Genomic DNA, 26984 nt, shown 5'->3' with positions numbered 1-26984 from the left:
GTGACTTTAAGAGCTATAACTAGTTCAGTCTATTCATAGAGATGCTGGAGCGTTGGCTCTTTCACAGAAGGACTCTTCAGTGTAGCACTAGCTAGGCAGAAGCAAAATGATACACTTCTATTACCTAGGAGGATGTAATTTTTGAAACAAGAACAAAACATCTACCAAGCAAATGAAAAGAATAAAACTGAATAAAAGGAACAGATGACAGATTCAGAGCTGACTTTTCTAAACATACCTGAATCCATTTCATCGCTGTGAAAATAGGAACTGCACTGACTGCTACAAATGCTGGTGAATGAGGCAATGGAGTTCCTATTGCTGTTGCAATCACTTGAAAAAAAAAAAACAAACAAACAAAACAAAAACCCAAATAAAGTCATGTCCTTTAACACAGGCTCTGTATCAAAGTTACGGAAATTATTTTCCTTTTCCCCTTTTAAATCTAATGATGAGATGGTCTGTACAATTCTTTATCAGCAATAAAGATCCCTATACTTAGGTTATCATTTAATTTTGCAATCCTGGTAGGACTCAGAGGACCAGATTCCCCAAAATAGATGATTCGATTCTCTCCCTTCACCTTGCATGTGAACAAGTACTTGCAGAATGATAATATACACTTTCAATGCAAAACAACCAACTTTTCTTACATGAGTGACAGTTTTTGACACTGGCCTCAAATGTTTTAGTAACTCCACATTTAAATTCTGTACTCCTGGTCCACAGCTAATACAAATGATGAAATACTCTGGTTTATGACTTACAAAGTAGAGTCCATAATGGGTTTAGAAGAGATTTGATCCATTTGAGTAGCACCAAAACTCAAATTCCAAACTATTTTTCCCTTCCCCGACAGCGACAACATAGTTTATGATCCCATCTCTTCCAGTTGTTCATTTTGTTACCGATGTATAGACATTTACATCTGTGACTTCAGTCAAACTTCTACGCGTACAAAACGTCACCCACATCGGTCTAGTAAGGAGATTCGGGGATTAAAACGCGTATTTCTTTTCTTGCTTTTTGCTCTCAAAAATAAATTGCTCTGCACAGAAAATAGATGGAGAATATACCTACTTCTGCAGTATAAGCAGAGTAAAACATAGCCTTTTGTACTAAAAATCCTATGAAGACAAATTTGAATTCCAAGTCTTAAGAGTTATTTAGCCACATGAAGACCATTTAGTTTCAATGCAGGAAATGCTTAAGTAATTATCCAGCAGAGGGAGTCTTAAAAACCCCAGTGAATAGAAGATAATGTAGAAGTGTACCTAAAGGATATTTACGTATAATGATCTGGTTTTAGTTTTATGAATTGGGTGTACCCATTCACCAAGATATACATATCTATATTTTATATACATAATGCTGCAGTTACACATGTACCCATGTGCTCCCTACTTGTTTTCTTTATTTTTGTAAATACAAAAGTGAAGTTTTACTAGTTTTGGCATACCGACTTAAAATTCCTGGCTAAGGTGTACATTTTGGACCTGTAGCCAACCAGGTAAGTGAATGGGGAAAACTTTTAAATGAAGCAATAGGATATAATTACAATCATATCCATTAAGTAGATGAGAAGACATCAGTAACAACATGTTCCTAACAGAGGGTGAACAGTCCCAAGGAGAATTAAGAATTTCTGGCTGGATATTAAGAAATGTTTTCTAACTCACTCTATTCACTTATTAAAGTCTCCAAAGGGAAGATGAAGGTTATTTAAAACTCGATTGTGCAAAGTATGAGAAAATAAAACACTGGAAAATGAGAAACATTAGATGTACTAGCCGTATTATTCTCCATTTTTATTGTGTTGTATTCTAAGGTTTAGAATGAGACCCTACAACATAAAATGGGAGCATTCTAATGGCTGAAATTAGCCTACTAGTTCTAATAATAACCACAGCAGCATTATGGGATCTGGAGATTAAGTACTGCCTAATGTAATTATTTAAGCAAAGGAATAAAAAATTCCAATCTCACTCCAACAGCTGTTCTAAATTCATAGATTTTAGGATTATTCTGCATATGGAACCCTAGATTTTATCATTCCTAAACAGTCAGAATGGACTATAAATGACTGGAATCAGAATAAAGACAGTATTTTAAATGAAGAGACACTTATGTCCAAAGTCACACCTCCTTTCTCCACATACAAATCTTCTGTCCACTGGGGAACTTCTCAACTGGAGCAAGTGCAGGCCACTCAGTTTGACACATCGTGGACATGCAGAAATCCCTAAACGCGCTTCAGCTGGAACAGAACTTTCCTTGTTTGTTCACCATGGTTAGAACAAGATGGACTTAATCTGTACAAATTATCTCTACATTTATTTCTGTTCAAATTTATACATATATTTCTGTTTCTACTTTGACAAAGAGTTCCTACCTACCATGCTGCAGTAATCAAATATTAGCTTATGAAAGAGATCTCAGCAACACAGGCTTCTGTAGAAAAACGATGACCCTACTGAGATTCTACTTTCTGAGCATAATAATGAACCATGATAATGAACAAATAATGAACCCTTATTTTACTTGCAGCTAAAATTTTAATTTAGATTTTATATCATGTAGTTAACGAATTCTCTCTAAGCAACAGAAGATAATCATTATAAGACCTATGCTTGCTGTAATTACTCCTACCTTTTCAAAATTCTTTGTATTCATTCACAGTAAACGTGATGCATTATGAATTCTAGAGATGAGATGACGCCAGAATATTTAGAGTAGAAGAACGTGAGGAATATATGTTGAGAAAAAGGTATTTTTTTCTTCAGATCAGGAAGAGTGGTGGCTCTGGCATCTTGCTTTCCATGGCAGATATTTGGTTTGTTGTTGAGGAACATAATGACAGAAACTATTTCTGGTTTTTATAAGACAGGTAGTCTAAAGTAAAGCTTTACACCTCTGGCTGTTATATCCTATAAAGGTTAGGGATATCAAGATCTAATAACTAATCTATACTCATTAAAGAGTTAATTTTACACATCTTGTAACACATCTTGATGCTAGTTATTCCTCTGTTAGAAATGTCAGAATCATTGCAATCCGATAGTCTTATAGCCACTCGACAGTCTACAAACCTACAGGTTTGATTCAGTTGACAAATAAAAATATTATTAGCAAAGTTACCTGTAAGAATCCCTGTTGCTGATGGTATCATGACCAGAATCTTCTTGTTCATCACCTGTCACACTGAAACAGACTTTCTTCCCATTCCTTTCCCCCTTTTCATTATCACTGTCTGCCGGTATTAAAGGCTCAGGTGTTTTACGTTCTGATTTGGGAGAATATGTTATTGAAGAAAGAAGGCTATGAGACAAAAAAAAAAAAAGAGAAAGAAAAAAATATATATTCAAGTGTTTCAAAAGTGAGATAACAACAGGATAACTATTCCTTGTCAATGTCCGTCAACTGTTATTCTGTAATATGTAAAGGGAACATCTTAATTCAGTCCACAACTATTTGAAACAAGGGAAGAAATTAAGCAAGTGACACATTCTGCTGTTAAAAAGTGTAACAGTGAAACCCATTAGCATTACTAAATACTCAGTTTTGTATGAAGGCAATGATTCCAGCTGGGGAAGAAATACAGCACATTCTTGAACACTTGGGATCAAATTTTATACTAAATAACTATTTCTAAATGCAAACCATGTACTTCTCAGCACAAATCAAGGAAACAATCCAAAGAAACTGTACCTCTGTGAAAAGCATACATTTTCTCAATTACTACTGTACCAGACATGCCAGCCTGCATCACAAACTATTTTATTCAGGCATTTTAAGAATCTCCATTAACATATCTGTATTATTTCCTGATATTCAAAGGGTCTAAGCCACTATCACTAGTAAAACTGATGATTAATCTCCAAGCTTCTGTCACGAGCACAAAAATGACATCCAGTCAAGAAGAGAGAACAGTGCAGACTGCGACATTTAGAACATGCAGAAATACTGGAAGCAAAAGATTCATACTGGGTGATTAACTCATATTGAGATGTTCTAATTTACTTTCAAGATCAGAACAGCTATAATGGGCAATTGTCCTTCAATTCCTATTACTCAAACACTCCACTAGAACGACGTTTTCAAATTAATATTTGGATTTGAAAGGCAGCGTTTTTCTTGCAAAAACTACCTTCTAACTACCAGAAATCAGAAGACGCCGAATTATGCTTTTTTTCCTCAGACACAGTAGTAGGGTTTCATTGTAGGAGCTGTCAGGATGGTCAATTGGCAAACTTCCTAGCAAATACATGGCAGGATTCAAATATATGTTATATCTTTTTGTTACACATAATCCTTACTTCCGAAGGGAAACAATGGGAGATTAATATATTTCATGGACAAAAATGCTGCCCTAATTGTTATTGAAGGCTAGCATTCAGAATTCCTTCCTTTACTCTTACTTCTCGCCACATATATAAGCATTGTTACACTACGCAAGGGGGGAATTCTGATTTTAAGTGGTTTAGAGCTCCACCTTAATTTTGTGAGGCTCTGTCAGCTGAAATAATTCATTCTTAATCCTAATAAAGTTAAGTTTGGTCAGCTACAGTTACATCAGTACTGAGCTATCAATTTCTCTACTCTTTTGACAAAGATATTCAACCAGAAAACAACTTGATCCTAAGCTGTTCTTAAAAGTTGAAGTTTCTGGACTCAGAGTAGTGACTTTTTGCATACAAAACACAGACAATGTGTTTAACACCACGTTCAACTATAATGTTTTTGAGTATGCACAAATAATTTCCTGACCCTCAGGAATGGACAGAATTTTAAGAATGGAATTAAGAAACCATGTACTTTTGAAACACAATAGGGTAGATTATCCCTATAACGCTTTCTGTTGACTGTAGAGCAATGCAAACATACCTCAAATGGTATATCAAGCTTGGTCTTAGTGAAATCATGATTAGTTGATAGATGTTAACATAGGGTTTGACATTAACTTTAGGGAAACAAGGATGATACGTAAAGCTTTTTCGCAAATGCTTTCATCATTTTTGCATAACTTTCTCTGGCTAAGAGCTAACAAGAGATAGGTATTTATCCTACATATAGGAGAAGGCAAGGTACTGATCTGAACTGTAACCGAAATATAGAAAAACTATACAAAAGGTATAATTTTACTGGACTTGAAAGCCATCCATCCACTAGACAGGCATTTCTTGGGCTACATGATGCCTTAACACTTCATACCAGCGTGAAATGAACACTCTATTCTTCCCTATCACTTAAGTCACTGGTTGGCAAGATTCCATGAGGATGGGAAGAAAGATGGGGCCCATATTTTACAGCACTGTTCAGTTTCAATCTACCTGCTAGAGCATACATGTTCTTGAACATGTCCTAAAATAAATGTGTTAAGAAAATGCATGCCTTAGAAAATCAGTTCTTCATACTTGCAAAATTTATTTTCTGAATACAAAAATACAAAAGGGGTTCAAAAACAGATTAGACAAATTCATGGCAGATCATTCTAATGGGGCTCTTAAAACAAAAGGTCCATTCCAAGAAGACCTTGTAGCACTGCCTGCTGGAAGATGAGATGAGATAAGGACAAGGATTAATCTGTACTTTTGCTTTCTCTTGTGTTCCTGTTATCATCCACTTCTAGGAAAACAAAAATGGGCTTTGGGCAGATCCATTCTGTTAACTTCTTGTGGATTTTGTTGTTGCAAGAAAATAATCAAGAGTAAGAAACAAGCATAATGAACTGCAATTTCAGCTCCTGAAAATATCTTCCCCTGAGTAATTATTTGTCAAGACACAGACAGACTATTATACCCTCTTCTTTTATGTGACTGTTTAGTCACTGCTGCCAAGATCTCAGTAAAAGACTGATTAAGGTAGCTGGAGCTTTTCCTAAGGGAGCTTTTCACTTTCTCTCAGCAGGCAGGCTCTTTTTCTAAGGAAAATTTTTTTGCTGAACCACCACTAACGAAAGCTGGAACTTTGGATAACAGTGTTCTGGAGCTGCTAGTTCCTGAGGTCACTGAAGTGCTCTTAGAAACCCAATTCAGGGAATCTAAAACACACAAACCCAAACCTGGACAGAAAAAAGCCTCAATAATAATGCTTAAATAGACCTTTTTTTAAGTTTTTTTTTTTTTCTTCTTAAACACAGAATATGTTTATATTATATTACATTATATTTTCTTTGAAGATGGGTCTACCCCAAACAAAATTATCTTAGACGTCTGTCTCTCATAGGACAACTATGTGAATGAGTAGTAACTAACAGCTAGAAAGTCTCTGTAACTATGAAGAAAATTTCCATGAAACAGAGGAATTTAAATCTCGATCAAAAAAACCCTCACATGTGGAATTAATCCTATATGCAACCCAAATCCACAGAATCCTAAAAGTATGTCAGAAAAAGAAAACCTGCTATGGTTAGTGAAAGCATTAAAAATGGATAGCCACGGGCAGTAACAAAAAACCTATGCAACCTATGAGCCGCTTTGCCTTTTCCTCACTCCACGGAGGCTCAGAAAATGTTCAAGACTCTTGTATACTCCCAACACACAGCTTTCCAAAAAACCAGCTGGGATCCTGGGAGCACACTGCGTGCACGTGAACCAAGAATACAGTAAAGTCACCATGCAGAAAACAACTTGAAGGAGGACTTATTTCTGTATAATGCCTAGTATCAACGGTGGGTATCTGGCAATGGTACTAAAGAAGTGCTGAGATACTATTAAACTATTTGAACGAGGAGGCAGTTGAACTTTGAGAGGCTGTGGAAAGGAGATACACATCTTTTTTCTGTGTATCTCTCTTTCTCCCTCCATCAGTACTGTATTTCTTATGCAACCCAACCTTATCAACGAGTCATGACAAAAATTATTATGAAGATAATGCTAGGAGTACACAATCTTCTCTCAGACACACCCTTCCCATAATCCACAAGCTCTCACCGAACTGCTCTTCAGGTGAAACACTTGTTTTTCAGGTCACTTTCATTCACTAACAGATGGGAGAGGCTGGGCAGGTAACACTGGCCCAAGATTTTGAAGGATGAGAGAGGGACCATTACTGACCTCAACACAGATCAGAGACATCTAGGAACATGAAAGAACCACAGTTTTTCAACAGTACTGTTATAAAGGGTACCAAAGAGTCATTTAGTAGCCCAATTTTTCTATCATTCAATATCAAATACATTTAGAATTGTGATACCATGTTCCTATTTTCTGTCCTGAGAAAATTATAATAATGAGGATTGCTTATAATAATAAGCAATTCAGTAAATAAAGACATGAATTTTATTGTTGCTATGTTATAACAGAAAACAGAAGTTCTATAAAGTTCAAGGATCGGTATGTTCAGGCATTTCCTCCTAGCTCCTGAAGTATGAATATTTCTAAAGAAAGCATAGCTGTTTGATTATCCTATCTTGTTACTGTTCCTTTTGTTTCTTAGTAGTCCTACCTTTTCTCTCAAGAGTTAATTAGTAGCTGTAACTATGTTCTAACACAATACACCACGTACTGCTGAACTGCTCACACCCAGATAGTCCCAGCTTCCCTCTTCAGCACTTTTAAGTACATCCCTTGGCTATCCTGTTTCCTGTATAAAAGTGCTTTCCTCCACAGTAATTACACAGTGGCAGTCCACTCGAAGTCCATGAGGAAAAAAGCACAAAACTCTCAGTCTTACAAATAGCAAAAGGTCAAATTTGCTAAATAAATCTGTGCACCTTATACAAGATCTGCTACAAGGTCAGTGTACAGGAAATTTAGGAAAGAAAAAAGTGAACCCTTGTGTTTACTGTCACAACTGTGTGACTCTCAAGATGAATATGTGTATGTATATATGTACATACCTGTACACACAGTGCATATATATATGTGTGCATGTATTTCTCTATACACATGTGAATGAAAGAAAGGCTCAGAAGTTCCTGTGCTTTTGCATCACGGGCTCAAGGGAGTAGAAAGGAAAGGAGTGGCAGACTAGTAACTGGAACTTCCTGAAGTATTGACTGAACTTCCATATATAATTTTCTGACTTCCTTGAGGAAGACTGACAACATAGGCTTTACAGACAGTCATTTTTAAGTGCACCCAAGCATTGAAATTATCTTAACTAACCAACTTCAGCATGACAATTAGTAGAATTACATAAAGGCACATAAAATGTTTTCTTTAAAAAATTCTGAGGCCACTCTTACTTTCATTCCTATCGCAGTATCTAACACATTAACTACAATTCTTTATTACTCTGTAACTATCACATTACTATTAGAACAGTACCAAAAAACACTCCCATTCTGAAATAACCATGTAAAGACAAATCATTGTAGAGTCTTCAAAATAACAGGAGAAGCAATGATACACCACTTTTCCAAACTGGAGATCATGAATGATTGGCTTTTAAACTCAAAAAATTATGTTATTTATATTTTCAAAGTGAATAATTTCTCACATTTGCATTACATATGGGATCTTTCAAAAGTGAAAGACCTATCATCCTTCTTCATCCTTATCCCACGACAGCAAATAACCTAGTAGTGAACCCACTTACCTCACAAATGGAAAAGCAAGTTTTAAATCCTTGTCCTAAATTAGAACAAACTGTGATGAGGTTCTGGGTCTCCCACATTCAAGACAAGTGTCCTAATCACTCAAGAGTAGCTTCCCTTAGACCCATAGTTGTTTATTAAGGCCAATTTTTTTTTTAAAAAATGTCTAACAAATTAATAATCTTCAATGGATGAAAAATACTTTATCTACAAATTCATTTTTGGGACTATTCAGCAATACCTGAAGAGTTCAATAAAAGCTATTTTTATATCTCTGCCCTTTGTTTCCATTCCTAGTCAAATTTTAGGTGACATGTGGGCCTCGTATTTCTCTCGCCTCAAAATAATTAGCATTTCCACACTCTAGAGACAAGCTACAAACTAAAGTAGGAAAAAATCAGGGATGTTGGGAAAAAGAACAAAATATAATATTACCTACAGTTTAATTCTTTGCCTTACTTCAATTCTATCTGAAGTCAACATTGATCCTACACTATACACAAAGGATACCCAGATTTATCGGTATCTTCAATGGGAAAATGAAAGGCAAGTCCAGATGGTAACATTTACTTACTCATCAATTTGACAGACACATGTTTCCACCTCTTTCAGTGCAGCTTGTAATTTGAACAGCAATTTTTGATAGACATCTTGTGTTTCTAAATCTTCTTCTTTTAAGAGGTACCTCAGACCATGGCCCTCTTGCTGGCCAAGAGACTGTCCTGAAGGGGCAGCCATAGTAGTAATGGTATGCTGGACATAGATCATGGGATTCAGTTTACCTAGGAATAATCCAAAGAAGTTACACCATTATCTTTTTTTAATATACATTTTAAAATTAGTAAAATACCTAACAGACTTTGAAATATTTTGCTGCTTAAGACTTCATGTGATTACTTAATTTTGCATTTTATTTTGCATATCAAAGTCAAGCTATTTAAGGAAAAAGTTCTTGTGAAATTATGACTAGCCTTTATTATGCTTTAAAATAAACCTAAGTATCAAAACCAGGGGGATTTCATAAAGGCTTGTCCTTAATTTTAATATTGGGTACATAAACCTGAACCAGTTACCTTTTAAGACTCTATATCAGAAGCAATGGAAGCAGTTCTTTCAAGCTCAACTGACTTACCTTGATCAGTGTTTTTATTTTCCTTTTCATGGGAAGAATGTTTTCTGCTGTCTAATTGTACACCAAAGGCACTACCAAGGGAAGTTGAGGTTTTAGGGTAAGACACTTCCATCACATTGATATGGCAATTGGTTGGGCAGAAGTCACTGCTGTGAAGTGGTGAAATCTTTGACTTAGCTTGTTTGAAGGTAGGCCAAGCTCTGTTTTTTAATACTCTCGAAAACTAGAAGTGAGAAAGGAAACAAGATTTTGATTAACAGCTTTTGATGTGTCAGCATGTGGCTGACAAAACTTGTGTACGTGACTAGAAAACAAAAGTTTAAAATATTTCAGGTATCCTTGACTTGAGATGCCTTGACTTCATAATTTCTATCTTTCTCTACAAGGGAAAGAAAAAACATTTTTCATTTTATATTTTTGAGGGGTTGGTTTTTGAAGTAAATGATATTTACAAATGTAAATAGCCTTGTAACAAGGAGACAGAATTTATTTTCCTTGCAACATAATAAAATACTAAGTGTCTTCCTGGGGAGAAATTCTGGAAATGCTCTATGATCCAGTGCTGTACTGCACATGACATTTATAAACACCTGCTGACATAGATGTTTTCAAGTCAATATCTTGCAAAAATTTCTGAAATTTTTGCCTGAAGCTGTAATAAAAACAGAATTGGAAGCTATGAATTATGAATTTCATATTCAGGAAGGATTAAGTCAAGTCCTCCCTAACGGTTTTCTGGGTTGCACTAGGAGAGGCGCTGCTAAGCAGGTGGAGGGAGGCGATCTTGCCCCTCTACTCAGCACTGGTGAGGCCACGACAACTGGAGTTCTGGGTCCAATTCTGGGCTCCCCAGAAAGAGAGACATGGGCACACTGGAGAGAGTCCAGCAAAGGGCCACAAAAATAATGAAGAGACTAGAGGATCTCTCCTCTGAGGAAAGGCTGAGAGAGCTGGGACTGTCCAGCCTGGAGAAGAGAAGGCCCAGGGACATCTCATCAATGTATATAAATACCTGAATGGTGGGTACAAAGAGGACAGAGCCAGGCTCTTTTCATTGGTGCCCAGTGCCAGGACCAGAGGCAATGAGCACAAACCAAAACACAGAAGGTTGCCTCTGAACATCAGGAAACACTTTTTCACTGGGAGGGAGACTAAGCACTGGCATAGCTTGCCCTGAGAGGTTGTTGGATCTCCCTCCTTGGAGATACTCAAAAGCCATCTGGACATGGTCCTGGGCAACCATCTCTAGGTAGCCCTGCTTGAGCAAGGCGGGTGGACAAGATCTCCAGAGGTCCCTTCCAACCTCAATCACTCTGTGATTTTGAGTGATTTTGTGACGCTGCTAAACATTAGAGCATAAAAATTGCAAACACTGTATTTTATAGACTTGCTAGTCCACCACCTCTTCTCTCCCCCATGTATCAGCTCAGCAATGACGAACATTTTTTTTTACCCTCTGTTTTATGGTCTATTTCTAACACAGTGCTTAGCCACATCTCCTTCACGGTAACACCTGAAATTTTGTGCACGCTCTTGAACAGGCTTAGAGTTATTTGTTTTTTAAGATGAGATGATGTCAACCCAAAATGGCGAAGACTGAACTGTACTAAATTTGCACGCTTAGAAAATACACGTACTTCAGAATCATAAAAGTCATGAGATCTAGCTCTCCAATTGGAAAAGAGACTTGTCAGTCACAAGCAGGATTTTTGTCAAAATGTGTCTTTCCCAGTGCAGTTTCTTGTCAGGTGAGAATTTTTTCTGGAAAAGACGTAATCAGTTCCAAGTTCCTGATATTTTAATCACGGTATCTCTCCAGTGAAAATATTGCACAGGTCTACCTCAGCTATGGAGCATAAGAATATTTTCAAAGTTAACCTGCAAAGTTCCTTCCCTAATAAATGTCAATAGAAATTCAATCAGTGAAGTTTTGATTAACACTTCAGTTGAACAAAGTATGTCCCTTCTGAGTAATATCAGGGTTTTGTGCTGGGATTTAAATTCCTGATTATTTTGGTGTCATATTACTTCAGCATAATGAACATCTGACTGATTAACTACATTTAAATCTTTATATCGTAACAAGATCTGGAAGGTTACAAGAAATCCAATTATGGAATTGTTCAAAGGCTGAAGAATGTACAAATGTTAAGAAGGGCACTAAGGACATTCAACGATGAAAATGTTCCTGCAAGCAGTACATATTTCTCATCTCAATCTCCCACACATCCTGCTCCAGAGAGACCAAATGCCTGGCTATGATTTAATCAGGTCATAAGTCAGGCCCAAAATTCTTTTCATATATGTGTTGAGAAACATCTGGGACTCATGGTACTGGACCCAAGGTCTATTACGAGCAAAATGTTCTAATAATAATAATAGTAGGAACTGCAGAAATCTACAGGGTTTCTATTTATAGAATTCAAACTTTCACAGTGAAACCATGAGCCAAGCCGTGCTCAGGCGCTCCAAAAGTCTCCTGTAACTATGGTTACCTTTACCTTGCCAAGAAAACGACACATCTATTCCTGCAATTCACTGCGTTACTAATTGTCATTAAAACCTGTAACTGTGAAACTACTGATTTTTGAGCAGACGAGCTTGAAAGTGCAGTTTCTATCAGCAATATCTGCTTCTAGACAGCACAAGCACTATGAAAACTTCCCTGAGGCTGTTTGTTTCATATCCAGCATAACACAATACAATTTCATTTATTGTCTTGGCCTTGTGTAAAGAGACCGTACATCACGCTCAAATTTTTTGGCTACAGGAAAGGTATAAACCACTACATGTTACTTGAACTCTAAATACACTATTGTTAATGTTAAAACTAATGGATTTGGTTTTTAAAAAAGACATTTTGATTTTTAATCCATTTGAAAACACAGAGGTTTATAATTCAGGCAAACAGAGAGATCGGACGTTTGGTAATGCAGTATCAGAATCCTGCTGATGTCTCCTTCTGTGACTCAGCTCCTCAGTTTATTGCATTTCTTCTCAGCATGTACCCTGAAAAGTCTTTGGAAAGCCACTTTTTGGCCTCCATCCTTCTGAAGCTACAGTTTTTCCTTACAGTTTTCCCTCCTTTTCCTTTGAAAAACAAGAAAACATTATCTGTTCTTTTCCATGCAACTTTCAGAATTGTGTGAAATTTCTACATTGAACCTGTTTTTCCTTTTCTTTGTTTTCTTTTCAATTTTTTGTGCATTAACTCTCAGAACAGACTAGTTTGTAAATGTCACAACTGACATAAGACAGGGCAGAGCCAGTCCTATGTAGCCATTTTGGGCCTACTTCAAACTAGTTCCAAGAATTAGATCGTATGGGAGAGGAACCAGAAGCCAGGATGAGAAAATAAATTTGCATTAACAAATTGGCAAACAGTTGATTCATTTATGCCCTGCTTAGCTAAACAACTACAGACAAATACATTGACAGCAACTAGAAGTCATACTCCGGGTTATTTATTGATTCACACCTCATTAATTTAGATCTCAAGTGTATGAAAGTCACCACCTTCTTCTCTTTTCTGTGCTATAATGTTTTAATAACCCAAGTTAATCTAACAACTCATAGAGCTATTACTATTAATAGTCAGGCTAGAAAGTCATACCAATTTGAAGGGCATAAAAGATGAATAAAAGAGTACCAATTTGGTATTTAAAAATAAGATGCGTTAGAAGGAAAAAACAATTCTGCTGTTATTGCTTCATTTTTGGTTAATATCTGCAAATTCATCAGAGCATTGGTTTAAGGCATTTATGAGAATGCTGGGCCTTTTGTGGGAAATGCAGTCAAATTGTTATCTACAACTGAACACAGCAAACAAGAAAGGATACGATCCACACAGTGTCTAAAAAAGGGATAATAAAGAGCATGGTTTGAAAACAATTTATGTCAGTTTAGGCATCCACGCCTCAAAATAGCTAAACTTTCAGCCGTATTTTTGTCATTGCAATAGACATTTTGAAGAGTTATTCAAACTGTACCACATTCCTCTGGTTTTCCCATAAAAGACAAACATCACAAAGTTTAGGACATGCCAGTCATACCTTTTTATAACTAGAGATTCTTCGGTAGATATGCTCAATTTTCTCACTGCAAATGACACTGAATTTACTTTGAAGCTCGGTGGGGATCACTTCGTTTAAGGAATTGAGGCTGTTGCAATTCTGCACAAAATGTTCATCACTTTTTGCCAGTGCTTCAAGAATCTATGATAATAAAAACAACAGCAGTACGTTATGAAACAAGATGACTAAGATAACTGCTTACTTAACCCTTTACTTACCTTCCCTTATAATTAAAGCTGAAAAGCCTGACAATCAGTTGCCTTTTAACATTACAGGCAATGCTGCATAACAACTCATGAAACTGGGGAAGCAAAGAGGTTTCTTTAAATCTCTCCCCTGCATAAGTTATACCCATAATAAGTACTTTTATTTGGCTTCCCATAACATTGCTGATAATGGATTTACTACTAATTTCCTACTAATGTAACCACTATGGCTCCTCTGAAATACATTATCTGCTGTATTTACTCGAACAGCACATATTATGCAAAGCTGATGAATGAATTCCTTACTTGTAGCAAAACTTCGGTCTGGCAGTATAAGCAATACTAACATATTGAAAAAGCATACAAGAAAACCAAGTGCTATCCTCTTGTAGATTCTGCATATATAAACAGGAATAGGGAACAGAATAAGCTATACTGTCCAAAGACTGAAGTCTTGCTGTGATGGAAGTAGCATCAGCAAATGATGGTGATTTAAAAAAAAAAAAAAAAAGACTGTAAAAGGACTGTATACTACCCTCATTTCTTCAACGTGCCCTTTTTTCTGTCTTCTGAGTTCACAGTTACATTTCAGGCGTTGAAATTCACTGTGTTACGGAACTTGGGAGATGCCTATTGCTGGTTGGGTCCAACTCTGAAGATGCGTTTGAAAAACACACCCAAAATAACTTTCTAACAAAGGCACCCAAAATCCAGATTAAGGCACCTAAATAAGAACAGGCTTGCATTTTACAGATACTTGAAGTCTGGACAAACACCACATACTGCAGTAATCTATCATGGGACTTCTGTCTGTAACTCACTTCTCCTACAGTTCATTATTATACTATCCACCATCATAGAAGTAATATATGATTTGCATGCTTGACCAATGAGTTTAGAAAAAAAATGACAACGTATAGAAATTTTGGAGTACAAAATCTGAAGTTTTTAAGAAGTCACAGATTATACATTACTACATCCTGAGAATCTTTTTCTCAGGTCCCCAACAGGACGAATTAAGGAAAGCCTTTAACTCTTCTGCCACAGAGTTTAATCAATGTATTAAAACACCTCAGTTATTTTGGTCACACTTTTAAGCTTTACAGAATCAGAGAGTGGTCGGGGTTGGAAGGGACCTCTGGAGATCATCCAGTTCAACCCCCCTGCCAAAGCAGAGTCACCTACCGCAAGTTGCACAGGAACACGTCCAGGCGGGTTTTGAATATCTCCAGAGAAGGAGACTCCACAGCCTTTCTGGGCAGCCTGTGCCAGTGCTCTGCCACCCTCAAAGTACAGAAGTTCTTCCTCATATTCAGGTGGAACTTCCTGAGTTTCAGTTTGCGCCCATTGCCCTTAACCTGTCGCTGGGCACCACTGAAAAGAGTCTGGCCCCATCCTCTTGACACCCACCCTTAAGGTATTTATACGCATTGATGAGATCCCCTCTCAGTCTTCTCTTCTCCAGGCTGAACAGACCCAGCTCTCTCAGCCTTTCCTCATCAGGGAGATGCTCCAGTCCCCTCATCATCTTCGTTGCCCTCAACTGACTCTCTCCAGTAGTTCCTTGTCTTTCTTGAACTGGGAAGCCCAGAACTGGACCCAGCACTCCAGATGTGGCCTCCCCAGCGCAGAGCAGAGGGGGAGGAGAACCTCCTTCGACCTGCTGGCCACACTCTTCCTCATGCACCCCAAGGTATCATTGGCCTTCTTGGTCACATGGGCACATTGCTGGCTCACAGTCAACTTGTCCCCCAGGGCTCCCAGGTCCTTCTTCGCCAAGCCGCTCTCCAGCAGGTCAACCCCCAGCCTGTACTAGTGCATGGGGTTATTCCTCCCTGGGTGGAGGTCCCTACACTTGCCCTTGTTGTATTTCATTAGGTTCCTCTCCGCTCATCTCTTCAGCCTGTTCAAGTCTCGCTGAATGGCAGCACAGCCTTTTGGTGTGTCAGCCGCTCCTCCCAGTCTTGCATCATCAGTGAATATTGATGAATAGGTTGAACAAGACCGGATCCAGAACTGACCCCTGGGGACCACCACTCGCTACAGGCCTCCAACCAGACTCTGCACCGCTGATCACAACCCTCTTGGCTCTGCCATTCAGCCGGTTCTTAATCCACCTCACTGTCCACTCATCTAACCCACAGTTCCTGAGCTTCGTTTATGTCAGATTTAATTAATAGCACAAATTTAAATAATTCAAGTGGAGTTTTTTGCAGCTGTACAATAAAACAAGTGCATTCAAAACCAGTAACTTTTGCAGCACAACTTTGGATACTTTCTCACTCTAATAATTAACACAAAGACTTGCACAATATAGGAAAGCAGTCCAGAAGTACTTCACTCCCCTACTACATACGATGCGTAACAGAGATGTTTAAAAATGCAAAGCAACAATAAATACATAGCAAACAGAGAAAGAAGCATATGGAGAGAAGCATAAGACCCCACTGAAGGGACAGAGAAATTTATGTTTAGAGTATTTAAAACCATCTGCAGACAGTTACATTTGATGAAGTGCCACTACAATTTTTATTATTGCCTTTGAGTTAAGAGACCTGATTTTTGTACCAGTGGACCTTTTGTAGTCATTTAGACCACTATCACTTTATATAAACTTTATATTATTCCAACATAGTCACATTACATCTCCTTATTGTTTCTGAATCATTTCTAAGTATTTAATTAGCCAGCCTGAACACTAAGGGTGTCGACACTGCATTATTTAAGGCCAGAATCAGTGTGCTGGAAGTACTTCTTTACTTAACTACTCCATGAATTCCATACTGGTCTATTTGGAATTCTAGAAGGCCTCTGACACAATCCCTCAGAACATCCTCCTCTCTGAATTGGAGTGACACAGATTTGATAGGTGGACTGTTTGCTGGATAACAAATTGGTTGGATGGTCACATCCAGAGGGTAGCCATCAACAGCTCAATGTCCAGATGGAGATCACTGACAAGTGGTGTCCCTCAGGGGTCTGTACTGGGACGACTGTTGTTTAATATCTTCATCAATGACATAGCAGGATCAAGTGCACTCTCAGCAATTTTGCAGATGATACCAAGCTGATGGGTACAGTTGACACACCTGAGGGAAGGGATGCCATCCAGAAGGACCTGGACAAGCTTGAGAAGTGGGCCTGTGTGAACTTCATGAGCTTCAACAAGGTCAAGTACAAGGCCCTGCACTAGGGTCAACGCAACCTCAGGTATCAGTACAGGCTGGGGGATTAAGGGATTGAGAACAGCCCCATGGCGAAGGACTTGCGGGTACTCGTAGATGAAAAGCTGGACATGACCCGGCAATGTGCGCTTGCAGCCCAGAAGGCCAATCATATCCTGGGCTGCATCACAGGCAGCATGACTAGGTCAAGGGAGGGGATTCTGCCCCTCTACTCCGCTCTGGTGAGACCCCCCTGCAGTACTGCCTTCAGCTCTGGGGTCCTCAGCACAAGAAGGACATGGACCTGTTGGAGCGAGTCCAGAGGAGGCCACGAAGACGATCCGAGGGCTGGAGCACCTCTCCTGTGAGGACAAGCTGAAAGAGTTGGGTTATTCAGCCTGGAGAAGAGAAGGCTCCAGGGAGGCCTCATTCCAGTCTTTCAGTACTTAAAGAGGGCTTATAAGAAAGATGGGGACAGGCTTTTTAGCAAGGCCTGTTGCGACAGGACAAGGGGTAGTGGTTTTAAACTAAAGGAAGGTAGAGTCAGACTAGATCTAAGAAAGAAATTTTTCAGAATGAGGGTGGTGAAACACCAGCACAGGCTGCCCAGAGAGGTGGTAGATGCCCCATCCCTGGAAACATTCAAGGTCAGGCTGGATGGGGCTCTGAGCAACCTCACCAAGTTGAAGATGTCCCTGCTTATGGCAGGAGGGTTGGACTACATGACCCTTAAAGGTCCCTTTCAACCCAAAGCATTCTGTGATTCTATGATACAACAACGGAGAAATATTTCTTAAGCAGTTTTATTTGATAATGAAGTAAAAAGTGAGAGGGGCAGGAGGAATGGAAGACTTCAAAGCTCTTAAACATTTTAAAGTTTAGAGGCTCAATTTATAATCACACCATAACTTAGTTTGCTTCCTGAGTCCACAATCATCCTCCATAATGTCAGAGGGATAAAGGAGACCAATTATAAGATATTAAATGAAATACATATAATCCTAAGAATAAGCAAGAGACGGATGTTGCTCCATTGGTAGCAAGCGTAGTAAAGATTAATATAGAAATTGCTTCATACCTTTGCAGTCAAGCTGAAAAATCCCTTTGGTTCAATCATTTTTTCTAACACATGGCACTTTATTCCAGCTGTGCTGTCATACTCATAAACCACTCCATACTCCAGATGAACATTGTCAACAGTCAGACTCACGTGATCTTTCTTTCCATCAATTATTGCCATTGTGTTAAATTTGTCAATTACCTCTAGAATAAAGAAAATAACACAAGTCAGTTGAGGAGGGTTGGCCATTAAACAAACTAAAAAGGACCTAGGTAAACATTCTAGAAACAGGCATAGTCTGATCATTCTATTTAAAAACGTCCATCAAAAAAACCAGCTACCAGCTGAATGATTTAAAAATCAGAACACCAGTAGGTTTATGGATGCTAAAATACTAGATTGCTAAAGAGCCATGAACAGACAAGTCACAGTAGTCTCTCTTTACAAAGAGTTATTGAAGGGGACTAACTCAATTTCATTTATAATCCAGAGATATAAAAGAGTAACAAAAAAAAAAAAAGGAAAACTGAGAACCTCTAAATAAACTAGAAGAAAATGGCCAAAGTGTCAGCATTCAGAAATGAAACCACAATATCAGCATTTACCCAGAGAACATAAATACAGTTCACACGTTAAATGTCTCTTTAATTACCATGATGCATATGAATGCAGCTTTATCCAAATGTTAATTGCCTGAAAATAATCTGAAGGATAGTTGATTTGTTATTTCTCATGCAGTAGTGACTAACATATCTAATTCGGCCTTAAATGATTACTAGTGGTGAAAATAAAACAGGTAATTCCTAGGATTATATATCTGACAAATGAAAATTGAACAGATTTTTCCCTAAAGTGTTCTTAGGAGCTTTTTCTCAAAATGGGAAATATAGTAATTTTCAGAGACCAGCATGTTAAATTTACATGTTTAGAATACATAAAAAAGCAAATCCTCATGTAAAATGCATCTTAGGGTCTGATTCCAATTTTCTTTCTGACAACAAAACCACTGCCTATATTTTCCCTGCTACTACACCAATGTTCTAAGCAACACCAAAATCAAAACAAGCATCACATACCTTCCACTTTGCAGTCAAAGGCATCTCCTCCGTCATCTCCAGAGGGCTTGGTGTTTGTTTTCTGAAGATCCTCCTGTGCACTTTCAATGCTGTTGTAAACCCATTGTATAGAATCTTGCTAAAAAACAACAAAAAAAAGACAGCTAGGAAAAGCTTTCCAAGAGCAATTGATAGCAACTTATTTCACTGCTCTCATGCAACATGAAATAGTTGCCTTAATTCCCCAATTATTATTCACTTTATTGCCTTCTGAGCTCCAGTTAAAAACAGTATTCTGAAAATCACAGAATTTTGGCATTATCTAAAACCACCTAAAGCATTTTGTCAACTTATATTTTATTTCAGAATGTACTGTCACGAGACAGTATGAAATCTATGACAGCATGACATCCATCAGTTTCACGTCTCTGCCAAAAATAATTTAAGACATTTCAAATCAAACTGCAGATTGAAAAAAATTTGAGACAAGAAATGATGAAAAAACAAAGAGATTTTTGCCTTACTAAATCTGCTATATGTCTACAAATCTGCTGGCAAATATTATCAAATACCAACCAAAGATATAGTATGTCCAGTTAATCTATCACCTATGTGTCACTGACAAGAAGACTATACACTACAGCCTTCATTACTTATATTTGCCTTTACTACAGTTCTCTTTCTAGCTGCTCTTTATTTTTCCCCTAGATTAGCAAAATCCCCAAAAAGGACAGAATCTCAGGCCCCAAAAGTCCAGCATCTTATGTGACCAAGTGACACGCGAGCACAGGAAGGGTGACTTGGTCATACAACCTATGAAGAAGCCACGTGTACACCTTACATCTTATTCTCCCCCCCCATTTACTCAGCCACATGCCCATCACATCCTTGCGAAGGGCCTAGCAAGTACAGCATCTCCAGACTACTCTTCCCCTTACACTTCAAAAGAAGCTTGACAGTCAATCACTCTCTCTCCAACAGCTACAGCAGAATAAATGACATGATTATGACTAATCTGAATTCACAGACCTTAAAAAGAAGTTTGTGGAAGAATTCAAAGTCAAGCAAGGATAGCAAAAGTTTAAGCTGAATGTTACAATTTTCACGCAGAATGCCAAGTGTATCTGATCATGCTTTGCTAATATACAATATTCAGTTGCTATTTTTATCCCATTAATCATAGATAACTAAGCTTTTGTATGATTAAGGTACTATTTCTCTCTGGGTTTCCTAGATTCATCCATGCCTTACTTTTCACTCAATGACACTGAAATATTTTAATAAGGAAGCTTAACTTTCAGAGCTCTCCATTGATTGTTGGAAGACACCTGTGCGCAAGCTGATCGACCAAAACACTTCTGAAACCCCCACTTCTTTGCAGGTACACCTCAAAGCTTGCTGCTTATTTTTGGTGTCTTACGGGTTTGCTTTGCAGCATTAAGACTGCCACGCCAATCTCTAATAGGAGATTTACATTCTGTCAAAGAGTTCCTTCACCACTTGACCTTAATATGGCCTAAAGGAAGGACTAACTACTTAAGCTGGAAGTCCCTGTTTCAAAAGTTAACACAAGATATAATGCAATATGATTTGGAGCAATGTTCTCCCAAAGCATTACAGAGGCACAAACTAAGCATAAATCTGTCACATCATGATTAGTATCACTGCAAAGAAACTGTAATTCCAAGAAGCAAAATCCGCTTTTCATTTTCTTTATCGAGACAAGACAGAAAGAACATAAACGTTGTCCAACAGAAGTTACACAGTTATTCACACTGCAAGAATCCAAAATGAAACTTCACACTTCAGGCAAGCAGGAAACCTCCTCACCTTGAGAACTGGAATATACAGGAAACAGAAAAAAAAATCCCCTTTCAATTACGCAATTGCCAGCCACAGGAAAGACTGCAGTATTCCCATTAATTAAATGATAGGCTAATGCACTGTACTTACAAAATAGGAGAAATCCATAGTCATCTTCCAAATAATTAAAACCCCAAATTTCTGAATAGGAAATTAAATTTTAGCTGTCTTGACATCAGTGGGAATAGTGCCATTTATTTCAGTCTAGACAGTTCTCCCACAGCATTTGATAGCACTATATCCTAAATGAAGTTTTTCTTGTCAGTCTGGGGGATTTTAGTTATTTGCGATTTGCTGAATGATGATCAGCTACTTTTTAAGACTGAAATAAATACTCTGTATAGGAAAAACAGTTTAGTACTCCAACATATTACACAATTGGATTAAAAAAAAAACCACACACAGTAACTTGGCATGTCAAGGCCGGCCAACATTAATCAATCCTCTTTGGATGTCACTAATCTCTACAGGAACTCTGTTTTATACTGTATTATACACAGAGAGAACACACCTGCTATAAAGAATTCAGCTTATCTTTTATTCTAGCCGGTTTTGCTATTAGTGCACAAAGCACGCTCTCTTTACTAGAGCACATCTTCCTTTAAAGAACAGGTGATCTTGACTTTGATATGCTGTGTAACAACTTCAATTCTGTAGTAGAGTTTAAACACAAACAGCCAAACATTTTCATAAAGACTGTATCTGCATGACACAGTTCGAACTCACTCTTATAATTCTTATCTCATATCTATGCAGTAGGTGTGGGAGAAGGATTTCACTCTTGATTTTAATTGAGTTTTTCTTCTCAATTAACATGCACTGGAAGAGTTTGTGGAGTTAATTAATGAAATTGGTTCACAGTTTATGAAAAATTTGCAGGGATTTGGAAAAATCACATTATAGAATCCAGCTGGTTTTGGTTTTCTTCCTTAAACTCATGTCTTGGAAGCCTGAGATTTGTTCCTAATCTAATGTGAAAAAGATAACAAAAATTGCACGCTTATAGTAAAAAAGGGAAATTTTGAGTCCTTGAATGCATGCTTATTCCCAAAATTGGAATGCAATGGGAACAGAGAGACTTTTATAGATGGAATATGTGCACTCTGCTCTCTATGTGTTGAAGTGTTACAAAATTCTAGAAGAGCAGCTTTTTGCATTGCATTCTCCTGCTGCCAGCAGGTAGCGACCTGTGTAAACCCCTCTCCATCATGATGAGAGTATACCTGATAATGCTTTCCTCACAGAATTGTAGAAATGCTTAAAATAATCCTTTAAAAATACCATATGAAAAAAAATTAGCCATGTTTAGATTTATTTCAATGCAGAAATTAAACAGACCTTAAATGTCAGCAATCTACTTGAGCAATCTTCAGCCTTTGTAATTCAACCGGCTTCTCTTCACTTTTATTCACCACTCCTTTCCCCTCATCCCACTCAACCACAACAGATACGTAGACAGAGACACACACCACACTGCTTACTTTGACCAAAAAGAAAATTTAGAGGAAAATCTGCAAGGGTACCAAGTGAGATGTACCTGCATTGGCCGCCTGTACTTCCTGCACGCCGTGACATGAGCAATTACACTTGCGTGAGTCTCTTTGCTGACATTAATTCCATTCACTTTGATTATACATTGGCCAGGGTGGAGACCTGCCGCAGCTGCCACCGTTCCTATTAAAAAAAAACACAACAAAAAACAAAACACATGGTTAACAGTCTTCTTTTCCTAAACATCTCTTTTAAAGCTTACAGTCCAAAAGCCTCATTTTGTAATCATAATCTGCTCTTATCAATTCTAATGTACTTCCCCTGACCACAGGGTGCTTCTGCAGTCAGCTAGACTCCAAGAAAATTGAGTTCCCTAGCAGATGATTCCATAAAAACAAAACATAAAGAGACTAGGTTAATTTCTAAAGTTTTTTTTATGAAACAAATGTTGATTAGTAATATGAAAATGTGGAAAATTTGTCTGAAAAGGATTTTAAAAGAATAAAATGGCTCTAGCTTGAAACTTGATAATTATAACTTAGAACATTTTTATTCTGAATTCTTTTATATGCCCCAGGCTTATGAGCTTCTTGACTACTTCAGGTGACTCTATTCTACATACAAAATAGAAGCCTTCTGAAATTCATAAAGAAGTATCAGAACATACTAGAGGTTCTTGTCAAACATTAAGTGAAATTTCCAAATCCAAAGACATTTCCAAGGATCTTGTTCTTATATTTTAAGCTTTTTATCAACTCAGTGTTATTACAGACTGTCTTACAGCTTTCATCAGAATACCCAAAATCAAGTAGGAGATCTCCAATTTAGGGGCCTTTTTTGGGGCGGAGGGTGGGGAGTGGTAGACAATGACAGCAAAACAAAACATTCTCTTTGAGCAACATAAAATACATGGTTCAGTGATTTCTTTTCACAATGGAATAACCACCTTGGGAAAATCTTCTATCCACTGAACAGGTACTACAAAATAGCAGCTGTCTCCAGGTGTTTTCAGTGTGACTCAAGCCAACACCTGAAAGACAGCCTGCTGGAGTATGACCTTAGTTCCAGCTACCTGAACGTTCGTCTCCTTAGGTCTCTCTTGATACTGTCACAAAGGTGCCCGGGAAGTCAAAATCTATCGCCTAGAGACCGCAAGGCTGAGGTGGAGAAGCTAGCTGCTATGAAAAAAAAGGCTAGACTGAACTGGCAGGGCTCACAAATAGAAAAGCTATGTCATGACTTGTCAGCTGAGCATACTTGTCAAGGAAATAACTTAATATACCTGGATTTCGCTCATTTTAGGTACTATCAGGTTAGATGATCGCCGCATTTATATCTAATATCGAAGAAAGTCTTTGGAAATGACACCATTATCAGCTATTGCAATGCCCCTCAAAAAATTATTTAAAAATCAACTTTCAAATAGGCCTTATTAAGTATCTCTCAAAAAAACCCCAACAACAAACCTCTCTTCAAAAAAACCAAGGTCCCAATTCAGCAAAGCATTTAAGCATATGCTTAAAATCTTTCAGGTTTAGCAAACCACACAGGCAAGCACGCACATACTGTTGAGGCTAATTGGAATAAAGTATGTGCTTAATGAACAAGGATAGGCAGTTGAATTGAGATCCAGGTGCAGAAATAATTATCACATCAGCTCAACAGTCTGTAGTTTATTAGACTTTCTCTTGAAAATCTAATTTCTGGCACCACGGCCTGGGAAAAAAAGTCATCCAGCTCTGCTCAAATCTATAATGAACAAGGATAGGCAGTTGAATTGAGATCCAGGTGCAGAAATAATTATCACATCAGCTCAACAGTCTGTAGTTTATTAGACTTTCTCTTGAAAATCTAATTTCTGGCACCACGGCCTGGGAAAAAAGTCATCGAGCTCTGTTCAAATCTAGCTGCTTTGCAGATCAGTTCATTTTAAATTCCTCAATTACAAAGGGAGAAGGGGGAAAAAGGACACAACTGCCCCACAATAGCTGAAAATACACTTAGTTGGCTCTACCATTAACAACATGCAACAGCGACAAAGAACGCTTCCCATTTCTTTTATCGCCAGTGCACCAGTCAAGAACATATTGAGTTAGGGATGGCAAGCATTTGACAATCCCATCACAAAACAGACAAAACAGTATTTAGAGGAAACAGCTGCAATTACTAAGACAGACTAGGTCACTAGCACCCTTGAAAAGATTTGTGAAAAGCGCATCTCCTGTAAAATGTTTTCAGAACATTGCAGAACCACAAAGTCACCTAACAAATTCACGCTCAGGAAGTGAGTGCTTCCCAACACCCATTCACTGGAGAAGGTGATTTTGCATCCATCAGCTATTCCTTTGTCTGTAAAGAACACACAGCCTTAACTTAACTTTCCTACATTTGCATAAATACATATTTTAAAAAAAAAAAGCCCAGAAAATCTATCCAAAGCTTACAAAGTATAAGAACTTACAAGAATCTTATTTGGTTTTATTCAATATTGTTTCTTACTTTGAGGGAGGGGGGGGAAATCTAAACTGAATCTAATTTTGATTTATCTCAGCCACGCCATTTAGATATTAAATGTATATTTACCACTACCGTTGACAGCTTTTATGGCTTACCTCTCCCAACAGCATGGACAACTGATGGGCCAAAGCCCCGGATTTGGAACCCAAGTCCATCTGCAGAGTCAGGAATCTTCACTGTCCTGATACAAGCAAAGATTCAATATGAATACAGCAAAAGGCAGCATTTTGTTATTCAGGATAAAAGTGGACACCAATAAGCAGGTTACAAGGCTGTAAGACTCCACATTCATTCAAGTCACAGTTTCAGATTCAGCACCATTCATGTTCCAGATACTTTGCACCACTGATATCAGAAATAAAAGCAAGCCGAGATATCAAAACCGGTCAGAGGAAGGCAATACTATTTTGCAGGGAAATTCAATATGCCCATGACAACCAAAGCAACACCATAGCTTTACTATTCCTCCCAAAGGAGCTGTGATTTGAGTAAGCTGCCCCAGCACAGCAACACTGAAGCCCTGGGAAGGCAGGCAGTCTCTCAGCCAAGAGGACAGAGCCTGGGGACCACAGACCATGGCAGGCCTCGTCAGATGAGCTGCAGAAGACCATGGAGAGTAGATTCCTATCACAATTTGTTAACATCCAAGTGTCTGCTTGGTGAGTTTTATTGAAAAAAATATTCTGTTACAGTTTTTCTGAGCAGCTATGCAAAGTACTGAGCTTTGTAAAGCAAGAATCACCTACTACTGTTCATATAACTTTCAAGCACATTGTGCTACTCTCCTGCGTAGTCTAAGTGCAACAGTAATAAGCCTACCGAAAAACATAACCAACAAAAACACAGTTCTGAGAATCAAACCTCACATCTACTCCTTAAAACGAAGCCCTGAGCTCGCCCAAAGTAAGCTAGCATATCCACATGATATCAGCTCAGGTTCCAGAAAAAGCAACACAGCTGCATTAGCCCTTATCAGAGCTAGTTAGGTCATGCATAACAGTGCACTGATTTAACTTTGCAGCCTTCACTTCCAGAGCCAGCTCCATTATTATTTACGGGATCTTTGCCCCAGGCTCCATTTGCCAGTGCAAAACCAGACAAATTCAAATTGATGCTGAAAAGTGATTTTAAAATACATTTGGACTGTAATAAACTTGATTTACAGGTAGTTTTGAATAACATCATTGCATCATTTCTTGTACTTTCATTTTTTTTCTGATATACATAATGCTTAGCGTTTGGAGATGATTATCAGCAGAAGTGAGATCCAAAATCCACCGATGTCTGTAAGTTTCAAAAAAGTAGTAGAATATTCTTGAGATTAATAAATTCTCTTTCAAAATATTTTCATAAGTATAGTATCATTTAGTATACTTACATGGTAACTAAGGTTGATGCAATCTATATGGTTTAATTCTGAAAACGCCTTGTGAACATTCTAATGAATGGCCATCACTGGCAGTTTAGGCTACGAATTCAGGAGAGAACTGTCTCCTGCCAACACAGTTGTGCTAGCAGCAGCTCCTGACAAAAACCAGGCAGCACTTAGAAACAAATTCTTCAACTCCTCATTCACTAGGTCATCTCTGTCAACCTTGAAATTCACCCACATTTTTACTGGCAAGTTGTGTCAGAAATTAAACCAAGAACTACAGTAAAGAAAGGCCAAGATATGCCTTTTATGCTTGCTACAACACTATAATTTACTGGTTTGGGGGATTTTTTTTTTGTTGTTGTTGTTTTTGTTTGTTTGGGCTTTTCTTTTTTGGAGTATCAGTCCAGATGATCATCTTTATGCCATATTTCTTTCTTTGCTCTTTTCCCCTTTCTGGGTGCCATTGCATTTCTGAAGACACCTTTACTTATTAACAGGAGAAATACATC

At 37.9% G+C, this 26984-nt stretch overlaps 1 protein-coding gene across 1 annotated transcript in view; it reads right to left on the bottom strand.

The window, feature by feature from the left end:
- PREX2 (phosphatidylinositol-3,4,5-trisphosphate-dependent Rac exchange factor 2) overlaps positions 1 to 26984 on the bottom strand; it is a 94933-nt gene that overhangs the window by 58841 nt on the left and 9108 nt on the right. Inside the window, 9 exon segments of the mRNA XM_009703322.1 lie at positions 239 to 333; positions 3139 to 3318; positions 9114 to 9321; positions 9672 to 9894; positions 13724 to 13885; positions 18193 to 18377; positions 19251 to 19368; positions 22630 to 22766; positions 25196 to 25281. Of these exon segments, the coding sequence (XP_009701624.1) occupies positions 239 to 333; positions 3139 to 3318; positions 9114 to 9321; positions 9672 to 9894; positions 13724 to 13885; positions 18193 to 18377; positions 19251 to 19368; positions 22630 to 22766; positions 25196 to 25281 (1394 nt within the window).

This window comes from Cariama cristata, unplaced genomic scaffold (genome assembly GCF_000690535.1).
Source record: "Cariama cristata isolate BGI_N322 unplaced genomic scaffold, ASM69053v1 scaffold4467, whole genome shotgun sequence".
Lineage (NCBI taxonomy): Eukaryota > Metazoa > Chordata > Aves > Cariamiformes > Cariamidae > Cariama > Cariama cristata.
Note: the sequence above shows the minus strand (reverse complement) of the source record. Positions and strands in the feature narration are given on the sequence as shown.